This window comes from Trachinotus anak, unplaced genomic scaffold (assembly GCF_046630095.1).
Source record: "Trachinotus anak isolate AG129_WGS33_773 ecotype Australia unplaced genomic scaffold, CSIRO_AGI_Tana_v1 ptg000028l, whole genome shotgun sequence".
NCBI classification, from domain to species: Eukaryota; Metazoa; Chordata; class Actinopteri; order Carangiformes; family Carangidae; genus Trachinotus; species Trachinotus anak.
Window position 1 is genome coordinate 178,550 of NW_027273879.1, and position 13,951 is coordinate 192,500.

The following is a 13,951-nucleotide window of genomic DNA, read 5'->3' on the forward strand; positions in this document are numbered from 1 at the left end:
CGAGCAGGACATAAAAATAGGAAAGACTGTGGATTGGTGCGTGTTGTTTAATATCTTTATTAAAAAAAACATTGATATTCACAGAATCATTGACCTTCAAAATATTGATTAGTGGACGTTCATGAATTGTGGGTCGATGGAGTCGAGCACCTGATGTAACGCTCAGCCTGTTTATGATGCGTGATGCGTGATGTTCAGTGCATCTTCTCTGATAAATAATCTGTCAATACTTTACACATAAACATGTGTTTGTCTGCTGATATTAAATGATTGATCAGAAATAATGAGACGGCAGCTTTTATTTCACTTGATACTTGAGGCACCAACAGGTAACATTCAACGACAATGCATGCAAGCTGATGAACATAACCAGTCAATATGCACACACCGTTCAAATAGAAATACATAATTCATAGAGATTCCAAGGCTGATGTGCACAGACAGTTGAGAACTAAGATTACACATACACAGAAAAAACATGAAACACAAAGAAATCATCACTTCAAGCTTTTTGCACCAGAATAAGTCGACAACGATTATCTAAAGAAACCACAACAACATCAAGAGGACATCTTGTTTCAACCTCGCAGTATCCTCACACACATCATCATTTAAATGCCCAGTACTTACTGTAATATCCCATTACAGACATGGCTTTCACGTAAAGCATGCATCAAAAAATATTCCTCCAAACAAGGCCTCATATCTCATGGCAGCAACATGACCGTCTGTCACGGTCACAATCACACGGCGTGTGCAAAGACAGGAGTGTGAAATGTAGAAGCCTAATGAGCAAACGCAGCCGTCACCAAACCTTCACATCCACCCAGGTGAGACGCTTCCTCCTGCTGGGGCCAAGAATCAGCCGCAGCGTGTTCAGACAGACAAACGCTGACTCAGCAGTTGTCAGCTGAAGCTTTACTTCAGCCTTTAGTTCATAACTGGAGGGTGATACTGTACTGTGGAGAAGGATGTTCTGTATAATTGCAGTTATAAGTGAACTTTTAAGTCTGAATATAATAATCTGAAAATATCAAAATATTTGGATATTAACTTAACGCCCTCTGAAACTCCTGTGTTAGCTCACCTCCAGCTGTTTACCTTCCTGCCTGGCTGCAGTGATGCACAGGTGTACTGTAGGACACTGTGACATCACCGTTGGTTATGATCACAACACACTTCTCACCACTGGTTTTTGGTTCTTGAAACAAGTTTGATAGTTTGGTGTTCAGATTGATCAGGTCCTGGACTGAAGGCATCAGCATATTTTCCAAACTCTCGACCTGTTCCTCTGCTCATTAATCTCCAAAGCTTTGAAAAGGAGCCAATGTTCAGTCTTTACTGTGACTTTAACATTACAGACGCTGTATTAGTTATTTCTGATTTTTTTTTCTTTTTGAAACCCTGATGATGGAAGTTCTGTGATTTCTTTCTGTACATGGTGTCGTACAATTTGCTAAATACAGGTGTGATAAAATAACCACAAACGTCCTCCTCATCATCACCTGTACAGATAACACACTGACATATTATTCCTCATCATTCTTCCCACTCTCACTGTAAACATGAAAACTCTGTGTTTGAGTGTGTTCCTCCCTCGGTTGAATGGTTTGTTGTGAAAGCTGCATGAAAGTCACAAGTGTCAGGACGGTCACAGCATCAACACTGTATGAACGCAGTGAGGTTCCACTGAAGCAGATGGAGGCAGCGGGGCTGGGAGTCGCTCCGGTTAGTGTTTGGCTTCTCGGGGGTAAAACTCGGCTAAGGTGCTCTGAGGGATCCTCTTCAGCATCTCTTTGGGGAAGATCCTCATGAGCTGCCATCCGATGTCCAGAGTCTCAAACACACTCCTGTTTTCATAGGCACCTGGACACAGACACAGACGATCAATAAATCTATTTTATTTTGACCCAGCGATGGATTTTAGTGTTTTTCAGAGTTAGTGTTCCTGATATCCTCACGGAGACCCTCCCTGTTATAGACGTGACACATTAATATGTAAAATCAGTCACAGACTCACACTCTCACCCATCAGAATATACAGTAATCAATAAATAAAGTAATCAATAAGTAAAGTAATAGATCACTTCGTCCCTGCTTGTTGTCCATATACAAACTAAGACCTGACAGAGGGTGTTGTTTGCTGTACAGACCTGACGACTCCCTGAGTTTGATAAATGACTCAAAATCAAATTAGTTGGCGATCAGTGACCTGCCATCGCCCCACAGTACCTTGGGAGATGAAGTTTTTCTCGAACTTGGTCAGGAACTCCAGGTAGAGTAGATCATCAGCTGTCAGAGCCTCCTCCCCCACCACTGCCTTCATGGCCTGGACATCCTTCCCTATGGCATAACATGCATACTACACACACACACACACACACACACACACACACACACACACACACACACACACACACTAACATTAACACATTTTCAGAGTGGGATGGAAAAGACCTGTATGCACAGTATGAAGCAGGTGTGTGTATGTATGTGTGTGTGTGTGTGTGTGTGTGTGTGTGTGTGTGTGTGTGTGTGTACATACAAGCTGGTTGGAAACATCAGAGTGGTCTCTGCGGGTCATTCCCTCCCCAATGGCGGATTTCATCAGACGAGAGAGGGACGGCAGCACGTTGATAGGAGGATAAATCTGACGACAGAAGATCAGAAATCAGAGTCAGCAGCTGCTCTCTCGCCTCCTGCACTGACTCCAGCACAGAAGAGTCAGTCTTTGGTTTTTAATTTCCACCAGAGGACTCAGACTAAAACCACAAAACACTTATTTATTGTGTTTTTGTTTTGTCACTGTTCAATAGAGCAACGGTGCAGAACAGCAGCCTGTCATGGGTTATTTATATTTGATTTTGACATTTGTAAGATTTATTTCAGCTGTACATTGATAAATTCATTGAAGCATTATAATCTCATTATAATGAGATCTCTTGCTGTTTCACTGACGTCCACGTTGGCAGGAAAAAACTGATTCCTTATATGTGGTTTAAGAAAACAAATCTCTCAGACGTGAGCAGACCTGACAAGACTTTCATACAGAGTCTGGCTCACTCACATAAACCACTAGAGAGCCACACATGCTGCCCAATCAGCAAGCAGAGCTGTCGACACCAGCAAGACTCAAGTCAGGCCTCTTGTCAGGATCAACAAGTCTTAACTCAGGTCCCAAGAAAAGATCAACAAGTTACTGGTAAAGACCAACAGGTCCTGCAGAAGGTCCCAAATCCAGACCAAAAAGCCTCAAGGTGGGTTCAAGTCAACACCAACAAGACTCAAGACCCCCAACTCGTATGTGAAGTCCCAAATCAAGACTAACTGGTCCCAAGGTGAGACCAATAAGTCTGTTTTGTTCCAACAGATTCATCGCTCAAGTCCAAATCGTCTGACTTGAGTCCACATCTCTGAGTCACTGTGACCTTTTCGGACCTGACCTCTAAACAGGACGAACATCTATGGAGTGTGTAATCGTGTCTTTGAGGCTCGTCCTCGTTACCTGTCTGTTGTGAAGTTGTCTGTCCACATAGATCTGTCCCTCAGTGATGTAACCAGTCAGGTCCGGAATAGGATGAGTGATGTCTGAGGGACACGAGAACACACTGTGAAATCAGCACTACAGTCATCAGCATGACTGTGCGTGTGTGTGTGTGTGTGTGTGTGTGTGTGTACCGTCATTGGGCATGGTGAGGATGGGGATCTGGGTGATGGAACCACCACGTCCTTCTACTCTTCCAGCTCTCTCGTAGATTGTGGCCAAATCCGTGTACATGTAACCAGGGAAACCTCGTCGGCCCGGCACCTCCTCCCTGGCTGCAGACACCTGAGACGCAGTTTGGACGAGTAAACGCACAATTTATTTCCAATTTCCTGCAGTCACTTGAGAATAAATGCACTGAAATTGTGGCTGACCTCTCGGAGAGCCTCTGCATAGGAGCTCATATCAGTGAGGATGACGAGGACGTGCTTCTCACACTGATAGGCCAGATACTCTGCTGATGTCAGAGCTAAACGAGGCGTGATGATTCGCTCGATGCTGCAATAAAGACGGGAGTTGAGATTTGAACCTTTTTATGTGATAGCAATTTGATGCCTATTTCCACCTGTTTACAAAACATAATGATTTAAAACTTGTGATGTAAACATCTCAGAACCGTAGTTAATGAATTAACTGGAAGAAGATACTTGTACAACTAAAGTTTTTACATCTTAAATCACTGACTTTAATAATGATAATGAAAATAAAGGGCAGTGAATAAACGACCACCACTGAAAAAAAAGAAAAATAAACCACTTCTTACAGAACCTGCTGAACCTGCTGACATCTGACTTATAAAACACAAACTTTATATTTTCTGGTTTCACAAATGTTCCAAATCTGAAGCTCATATTTAAACAAACTCAAGTTTTACAGAGTAATTAGTAAAAACTGTGCCAAATCCCAATATTTTAACAAATAAACCTTTTTTTCAACCTATAATATCTTGGTGCTGATGATAAACATAATTAACAAGAACTAGCACAAATAGGTTAAAGGTCATACGTGGGGTCATTGGCCAGGTTGAGGAACAAACACACATTGTCCATAGAACCGTTCTCCTCGAAGTCCGACTTGAAGAACCTGGCTGTCTCCATGTTGACCTGGGGGCAGATACAGAACAGAAGCTGTTGCCTCCTCTGAAGAAAACCACCTCAGTTGACATGAGACACTGTGAGTCTGGATTTTCTCTCCTCCTGTCAAAGTGTAAAAGTGTCTCTCAGCCTTTAAGTGTCTGAATTTGCTTCGGAGAAACATCTCGACTTCTCACCCCCATGGCTGCGAACACGATGGCAAAGTTGTCCTCGCTGTAGTCCATCACATCCTTGGACTTCTTCACCAGACCGGCCTGCCGACAGATCTGAGCTGCGATCTGGGGGGGGGGTCAAACCAAGGTCATTTAAACATCTTCAGTTTAACTTAAAGAAAAATGTCATGAAGTGAGATCATTAATTAATCAATGATGTAATTAGATGTAATTAAGACTCAGCCCTGAGGACACATATGTATTAATCTATCAATGTGTGTGTGTGTGTGTGCGTGCGTGCCTCGTTGTGTGGCAGCCCCGCAGCAGAGAAGATGGGTATTTTCTGGCCCCTGGCGATGCTGTTCATGCCGTCGATGGCAGAGATTCCGGTCTGAATCATCTCCTCAGGGTAGATACGACACTGAGGGTTTATGGGCTGACCTGTGATAAACACCCACATAAAGTGTGTGAGGAAGGTTTCAGTTCAAGACTGTAACAGACGAGGTCAAAGGTCGTCTGTCAGCAGGTTACTATGACCCATGGTTAGGTTCTGTTGCTAGGCGACATCTAGTGGTCGTAGTAATGATGACAGGAGCAAAGGGAAAAGTGCGGTGACGTAGTTTATAGAGCGACAGAGTCCACGTCAGGAGGAGGTTGGGGTGGATGGATGAATATGACCCAGGAGAGCGGTGTTCGATTCCCATGTGACAGGAGCAGTTTATGTTGTTTCTATTATCCATGACCGTTCACTGTTATTATTGTAACCATGACAACAGAGATCATCTGATGTTGAGGAAGAACTTATTTTAACCCAAATCACCATCTTTTCCTAAACCTGACCAAGACATGACCATTACTATAGTAACCATGGCAACAAAGGTAGCTACTTTTAGGTGTTGCTCCCTGTCCAATTGTCTCTGTTGAAGCATCTCACATTGAAAGAAATTCTCATGATAATTTATATAAATGTAATTTATTTATATAAATTGAAGACAGTTCACAGTGTATCTCACCGGCATCTGGGGAATTAAACTGGTTTTCTTCTATTGCAGTATTATTTTCTGATTTTCTATTGATAAAACAATAAATTAATTAATGGAGAATAAAACTAGTGGATTATTTGATCATTAAAATATTGAACTTTATGTTACTGCTCATGCAAACCAAACCTTTCCTTCACAGGTCAGTTATAAATGAAGACTGACGGCTTTCCTACCCATGATGTCCAGGAAGTCTTCAGCCAGGACTGCAGGTCCTCTGTCGATAGGTTTCCCTGATCCATTAAACACACGACCTGCAAACAAACACACACACACACACACACACACACACACACACACACACACTTACTTCATCTCATTCAGTCACCTCAGTCAGCTGCAATGAACTGGACATAATCATTTTGTTGTGTGTGTCGCACCCAACATGTCCTCAGAGACAGGCGTCCGCAAGATGTCCCCTGTAAACTCACAGCTGGTCTTCTTGGCATCGATACCTGCCGTCCCCTCAAACACCTGCAGAGGAGGAGGAGGAGGAGGGGGACGGAGATTAAAGGAGAAAAACCCCAACAGATCACTGCTGTGGAGGTTCTTTTATTCTCTCTCTCTCTCACACTCTCTCACACACACACACACACACACACAGTACCTGAACCACAGCTTTGGAGCCGGTGACCTCCAGCACCTGGCCGCTCCTCTTGGTGCCATCAGGCAGGGTGAGATGGACGATCTCTGCGTACCTGGGGAACTGTTACAAGCATCAGTCAGACGCCAGATATTCCACAGGACGTTTCAGAAACTGAACGTCTGCACTGGAGCTACTGATGGTGCAGGTGGAGACAGAGCGCGAGGTTTTAGGTGGATTTAGGTTGGTCTGATGAAAAGCTGTCGGCTATTTAGAGACGTCTCTACCTTCAGCCTGTCCTCTGTCCGGTCTGCCAGGTGCCTTTCCTCAGTGTGGGACCATGAGCTAATTAAACATCACCTGGTTCACCTGGTTCACCTCTGATACTTGAGTACACACTGGAGTACAAGGAGCTTTAATTTATCCTTTCATCCTTGAAACTGAGTTTTGACTCTGAGAAGAAGTTGTGTTATATTTGTGTAAACTGTGTCAATCAGGAGACAGATCAATATGACTATAAATATTCATATTCAATATTCAAATATAGGAGGGGGGGGGTCATCTGAGATCTCTGCTCATCCTTACCTTCACCTGGTCCAGAATCACCAGCGGGCCGTTGACTCCAGACACAGTTTTATAGGCTGAGAGCAGAGAAGAGTTTGTGTTTGTGTTGTTCTGACACAGGCTGAACAAGACAGTGAAGACAAACAGCAGCAGGTGATCAAGATACAACTGTACACACTGACAGGTGAGGTTACAAACTTCATATAACTGCCATCAAGTGTTGGAGCAGACTGACACCAGATGAATCAGTGATGATTTCACTTCATGACCTCACTGCCTCTGCAGGGCTCATCTGCACAGAGCTGCACAGGGGCCCAGCAGCCTGGACTTCAGTTCAGTGTGTGGCTGCAACCATGGATGGTTTTCATTATTGATTCAGTATTTGTGCTATATAATGTCAAATTCCCATAGTTTATGTATTTAAATGTCCCATATTTTACACTTTTCCGGTTTTATTTGAGGTGTTCATCCATAAGAAGATATATATTTGTAGTTTTAAGAAGTGATGTGTAGTGATCCAATAAAAATACAGCAGATTTCAGGTAAACACTCAGAGAAACCAAATCCTGCAAGGTTGGATGGTGGGTCCAGGTGGGCGGGGCTGGGGGTGTGGCTGAGGGCAGTGACTGCTTTGTTGTGACATCACAAAGTTCCAGAAGTCCTGACGGCTGGTTTTAAGGCTCAGTGTCTGGATACAGGCTGTGTGCATTTCTCTGTGGACTCTAATAGTTTTTCAATAAAACACAGGAAAAGTGTAAAATACGGGACCTTTAATATGAAAAGTAACGACAGTGACTAAGCTCTCAGATAAATGTAGCACGGTACAAAGTAAGTAAAAGCAGCATAGAATGGAAACGCCCATGTAAAGTAAGAGTATGTCACCTTCAAACTACACTGAAGTACTTGAGTAAATATTCTGTCACTTTCCACCACTTGTTCTGTCCAAAGATTTTCAGTTTAATCTCAAAGGAGACGAAACAACAGCTACCAGAGCATTTCTGATGATTAATCAACGCAGTGACCAATCAGAGGAATGAATGAAGTCACTGCAGCCTCATCTTCACCAGGTGAGACAGGTGAAGATGAGGCCAGGATCACGGCTCCTACCTCAGCTGATGGTGTAATTCAGACACAGAGGGACTCACTGAGGCGGGGCTGCGATATGTAATCCCGGCTCACGGCCATCACATGCTCCCGGGAGGCGGCGGCGGCCGGGGCGGCGGCCGGCGGTCTGTTCCCGCTGACGGCCGAGGAGAGCTCGCTCATGGCTCCGTTCACCATCCCTCTGAGCGCCTTCATCGCCATGTTTCCACCTGCGGCAGCTGCAGCAGCGTCCGAGTCGTGACAGCCTCCGAGCATGCGCAGTAGCCACACCAGTTGCACCATGAGGGATGCTGAGATTGTTCCGCAGTAATTTCTCTGTAAACAAATCTTTAAATAACGCAACAAAATTATTTATAGCATTTTACTGAATGTCACTTTACATGACTAATCAAATATATACGAAAACAAGAGCCATCAATGGACTGAGAAACTATTCATCTTATTATGTAAATTTATACATTCACACATTTTTTAATCTCACCCAAATGTTGAACTGATTATTACTGAATTCAGAAATTAGAGTCCGCTAATCTATTAATATATTAATAAATAAATAAATAAATAAAGTGTAAGCTTCCAGGAACTATTTAAACAGATGTTATTTTTCTAAATTTAGATTTATTTAATCTTTAATCTTTATTTACTTGATTGTATTATTAATGTGATTTATTTATTTATTTACTTTCTCATTTCTCTATATTTTACTGGAGATTCTCTTAAGGTCATTCAGTCTTAGTCTATATCTTAAGGTATGGATTTGTATATTTTTAACTTTTTGTACTTTTTTTTATTAAAAAATAAAATGAAATGGACATAAGTACTAAATATAATTATTTAAAAAATATATTCAAAAAACGTAACTGACCAAATTCATGGAGCCCCAAATTGTTCAATATATAATATAAATAAAGATATTATATGATAAATAATCTATTGTAAAAAAAAAAATGAAACAGTTTGTGAAATAAGATTCATTAAAACTCAACCCATTATTATAAAATGTTATTCAATCCTTCATTTACATAATAAGTTTTATTTCATGACATCAGTTTTCATGGCTGCAGAGACGTTACCTGATGAGAACCAATCACCACAGTTAAAGATTCATTCTAAACTTTAAAATGTCTAAATCATCTTCTGCCTCCAGATGTTCCAGATGTTTGGGCTCTGAGAAAATGTGCCAGTCATGTTTTAATATTTTCAGCCATTTTATAAAAACTAATCACTTAAGAAAACAATCAATAATCAATAAAATGTTAGTTATGGGCTTAATTGCAGGCGAAAAGTAGGCACTGAGAAATATAAAAAATTCAAAACAAAATAAAGCCTACTTCAAACATGTCAACATTTATTTTCCTCGACAGATGGATCAACATGTGACTGACCTGAGGTCAGTACGAACAAGGCACAGTCGCCAAATCAGAGGCTGCACATTTATCAACACGTGTCCTGCTGCCTTCAGACGTCTGCAGTGAATCTGAGTGATTCTCACATCATCTGCGTCCACCTGTTTATACTGTATGAGAAGATTCTGCTTCAGTTCCACCTTAAATATTCATCTTTCAAGACAATTTAAAAACATCCTGGTTGGAGGGTAATTTAATAAAATGGTTTATTTACGTTTTAAAATGATAGTTCAGGTTATTTGAGGTGTGGATGTGTGAGGCACTGATCTGCAGTCAGTGTGTTACCTGCAGCAGCTTCAGTTTGGAGGAGCAGCAGGAGCTGAGTGATGAGCTGCTGTGTTCAGGGTCAACAGGAGAAACGTGTTTTAGACACTTTCAAAAACACCCACAGAAAAAAAAACTTATATCAGTTGATGTGTTTGCTTTATTTTGAATATTTTCATCACTTTATCTGGAGTCAAACTGCACTTTCCTTTAAAACTACATTTATTCAGCTGTTGACTGTATTCCTCCGCACAAGTGCACCTACACTGGATCCACAAAGTGATGCAGTGCACGCTGTAGGTGCGCTTGCACAGGAATATTCAACGATTCACAAAATGTAGTGAACTTCAGCTGATACCTGCTTATTTCTGTGGGTATTTTTTAAAGGGCTACAAGTTCAGTACCTGACACAATCACACCTCAAACCACACTTGAAGCATTATTCCATCATTAGAGAAGAAAAAGAACTTCATGAGCTCTTATTGATATAATCACCAGACCAGCAGTGAAGCCATAAGAAAATAGACATGATTCACTGTAAAAAACTCTGCTCTGAACCAACCTGTCTCCTCCCACCTGTGCTCTCTGCACCGGGAGGGAAACAAAGAGAAGAAGATGCCACTGAACCAGGACTGTGGATTCTGTCCCCCGCTGTGTCTCTTTGTCTCAATTAAAAAACTCCAGTGTGCACTGGAGACTTTGAGGGGGCTCAGTGAACTGAAGGTTTGAACACAGGTGAAGCAGAGGAGCAGATTTACAGGTTAAAACCAAACTGAGCGAACAGTCTGACATCATCACCTCCAACATCACACTGCAGCTTCAGGGCCCCCACTTCCTGTCACATGTACCTCACACTAGTAGTGGTCGTACCCGTTCACGCTGTGTGTGTTTGTGTGTCTGTAGTGATGCTGTCTCATTCTGGGACCCCCCCACTCCCCCTCAGGTCCATTATAGCTGCTGGACTCAGTCCAGTGTGTGGAGTAGTGTGGGAGGGGAGGAGGAGGCAGAGGTACCCTCCTTCTGTCTTCCTGCAGGTGGGGGGGTGGACCCCACTTCGGCTCAGATGGGGGGTACCTGGACCTGCTGTGCTCCGAGCTGGGGGGTCTCCTCCACTGACCGTCAGAATGAGGGGGAGTCCATCGATACGGGTGGAAAGAGGCTCCCACTGGTGGATGAAACTGAGGCAGAGGGAGGAACGGTGGATCGGGGAGGAGGCCGTCGTGTGGGTGGTGATGATGTGAGCAGTGGTTCGTTCCTCGTGGAGGGAAAGATCTGCAGGAGGGAAAAGGTTAGAACGGAGCCGAGAGGGAAATCCTGGTGAGAAGGTTTATCCACACCGAGCCTGTCACGACACAAAGGTTCTGTTCGTCCTCGTCACGTTTAGGAAGCTCGAGGTGGATAAAGCTTCTGTCCTACAGCTAATGACATCACCTGTGTGTGGACCAATGATTGTCTTTATTTCACTTTATCATCATCATCATCATCATCATCATCATCATCATCATCATCATCAGACCTCTGCTCTCCTTCATCACTGTGCTACATCCACACCACGTTTCAAACCCTCACCTCAACGAGAGCTGCTCAACCGTCCACATTTAAGCACATATATCCTCAGCATCAGTTTGCTAACTTTGCTAACATTACTACCATTTCCTGCCATTGTTTCACAATAAAAGCCTTTTATATAACACGTTAATCTTATTTTCTAAGTGTTCTTTTATAGTAACATTAGCTGTGTTTCCTCTAGAAATGTTCTTCCTCCCTACCTGCGGTACGAGGAGTCATTAACGTGTGGTCGTCTCTCCTCTCTGCTGTCAGAGTCCAGCGAGGAGAAACATGGCCGATGTACAGCCTGACCTCTCCTCGGCTCCTGCTCAGACTCCTCCATCCCCTCATTACTGCTCAGAACAAAACACAAGGGACAAACCCATGAACATCTGGTCACAAACATCAAACTGCAGCAGACTGTCCTGTAAAATAACAACTGGTGTAAGTTAGTGAGACAATTAATTCAAGATCTGTTGTGCAAAGTGTAAATCACACACAAACCATACACAACAATAACAGACAACACTCTGCCATTAACATACACACTAAAATCCAAAAGTATAAGTCACACTGTGCACAGAGTTTCCTCATGATGGTGTGTGCATCATTGTCAGGGTAAACAACATGTTCAGGAAATACTGTTGTGAAACATCTAGATTCAGATTTAGCCACTCATTTAATGTTTCATCACTATGACAACCAGTCTTCTTGTATATCTTGGAAAAATGTGGGAAATGTATAAAAGAAGCTGAGGAAATGTGCTGGAGGTGCATTCTGGGTCAACGTTATTGAAGTCCTTAGGTCATTACTTTGGTTCAGTGGTTCCTTTATTATTAAATTTAAATATGAAATATTAAAAAATGCCTAAATAAAAACTAATCAACCAAAAAATGGTGAAATATAACATGTTGTTATTATATCATATAAACATGTTATGTACGCATTTACTGTGTCAGAATCAAATTAAAAATGTGTTAAAATTGAATTAATTGTTTTTCATTGTGGCACAAATATAAAAGTCAGATTAAAAAATAAATAAATAAATAAATAAATAAATCAAACCCCAACACAGAAAATGTGTTTGTGTTGTCCAGCAGAGGGCAGAATTCATACATACACAAGAAATCTATGTTATGATGTGTATTGTATCTTATTGTGTGTGAGTTTAGTTTGTTTTTATTTAAGCACTTTAAATCTTCCATACTGCAACACCAAACATATGAAAATGTACATTCTGTATGTGCTGCTTATTCTTAGTTATTTATCTTACATTTTCATATCCTGCACCAGTTTTTGGAACGATACTGACTTAGATCAACCCTTTCCTTCAAAAACGTTGATGTAAATAAGAGAAAACTCTGAGTATTTACAGTAAACATGTCTGTGTCTGCTTCACCTCCTCTTTGGTCCACACTGCAGGTCTTCCAGATAGTTCTGTCTCTCTATAGCGTGGCCCCGAGCCGAGTTAAACACTGAGGACAAACAGCATTTGAGATATTTTACTTCCACTCACAGACATGTGCTTCAAACTGTAAAAGACTTTAAAATCAGAGACGTTAACAGGAGCACTCACACTCCACAGCGTCTTTAGGATCCATCCCGTCGACGTCTATCAGATACCTGCAGGTCAGAAACAGCTGTTAAACACCTGCTGGTCAAACCAACCATGCATGCTTCACACTGTACACACCTGCAGATCAGGTAACCGGTGCGATTCAGGCCGTGGGTGCAGTGGACTCCGATCAGCTTGTCTGTGAAGGAAAAGCCAGATATTGTCAGTGACACATCATTCACAGTCAGTGCGTTTATTCAGAGGAGATAAAATCTCTGATAACAGAGCAGCTGTGCTGTCCAGACCAGGCGAGATATTCTGTCTGCTTCCTCCTGCGGCGTCTTCCTCCGTCATCTTTACTGAAGTCAGTAACATATAATGGGATTTAATGTGTCATATAGTCTGACTCCTCTACATCCATAACCTGAGTGGAGCTACCTGCACACAGGAACACAGTGATCCTGAATGTCTTTAAACAGTCAGAACACCTGCGTTCCCTCACTACATTATTTCTTGTACAGAAACTCACACAGATTCTCGTTGTTGTATTATGTTAAAGGAATAGTTCAACATTACGGGAAATATATTCGTCTGCTTTCTGGCAGTTAGACCGTTTTTAAGCTTTGGTGTAGTGAATATAAAACACCTGTCTCTGTCCAAAGGTAGCGGAGTCCACGTACCAGCGTCTCTACAGCTCCGTAATGAACACGTCATATCTCACTTGTTTATTCAGACAGAAACTGGAGGTTATGTGCTGAACTCTTTCTTGGCTGCTCCAAATCCTCAGCTGCTTTGCTGGCAGCTGCTCAGGGGCAGCAAATATAAACTCAAGATGTCAATAAAATGAGTTCCTGACATATTAAACGGTGAATTCACACCTGCTGGAGCAGCAGTGTGTTCTCACCATTGTCTGCGTTGTCTCGTAGAAACCTGCGTACGGCCCGTTTGAAGCTCAGGATCGTGTCGTCGCTGGGAACCTCGTGACCGGCCGTGAAGATCTTCACAAACAGCAGTGACTCTGGAAGGTCCTACACAAAAACCATCACAGTGATTCTTTAGATGAACAAAGAGAAACCTTTCAGATGAAGACTCAGCTT

General features: G+C 42.3%; 2 protein-coding genes across 2 annotated transcripts in view; both read right to left on the minus strand.

The window, feature by feature from the left end:
- Nucleotides 1-281: 281 nt before the first annotated feature.
- Nucleotides 282-9,601, minus strand: LOC139611511 (V-type proton ATPase subunit B, brain isoform-like). Its single transcript, XM_071466246.1, has 15 exons — nucleotides 9,467-9,601; nucleotides 8,123-8,408; nucleotides 6,999-7,054; nucleotides 6,438-6,536; nucleotides 6,211-6,304; nucleotides 6,007-6,084; nucleotides 5,092-5,231; nucleotides 4,815-4,916; nucleotides 4,550-4,647; nucleotides 3,919-4,042; nucleotides 3,679-3,829; nucleotides 3,506-3,588; nucleotides 2,546-2,650; nucleotides 2,233-2,362; nucleotides 282-1,866 (listed from the first exon to the last, which is right to left on the minus strand). Exons 2-15 carry the CDS (start codon nucleotides 8,361-8,363, stop codon nucleotides 1,730-1,732), a joined length of 1,638 nt encoding a protein of 545 aa, XP_071322347.1. The 5' UTR covers nucleotides 8,364-8,408; nucleotides 9,467-9,601; the 3' UTR covers nucleotides 282-1,729.
- The window catches only part of dusp11 (dual specificity phosphatase 11 (RNA/RNP complex 1-interacting)), a 5,321-nt gene continuing 778 nt past the window's right edge, over nucleotides 9,409-13,951 (minus strand). Inside the window, exons 4-9 of the mRNA XM_071466247.1 lie at nucleotides 13,759-13,882; nucleotides 12,993-13,053; nucleotides 12,876-12,922; nucleotides 12,699-12,774; nucleotides 11,521-11,652; nucleotides 9,409-11,023 (exon numbers count right to left, since the gene is read on the minus strand). Of these exons, the coding sequence (XP_071322348.1) occupies nucleotides 10,606-11,023; nucleotides 11,521-11,652; nucleotides 12,699-12,774; nucleotides 12,876-12,922; nucleotides 12,993-13,053; nucleotides 13,759-13,882 (858 nt within the window). The 3' untranslated portion in view covers nucleotides 9,409-10,605. The remainder of the gene's footprint in view (nucleotides 11,024-11,520; nucleotides 11,653-12,698; nucleotides 12,775-12,875; nucleotides 12,923-12,992; nucleotides 13,054-13,758; nucleotides 13,883-13,951) is intronic.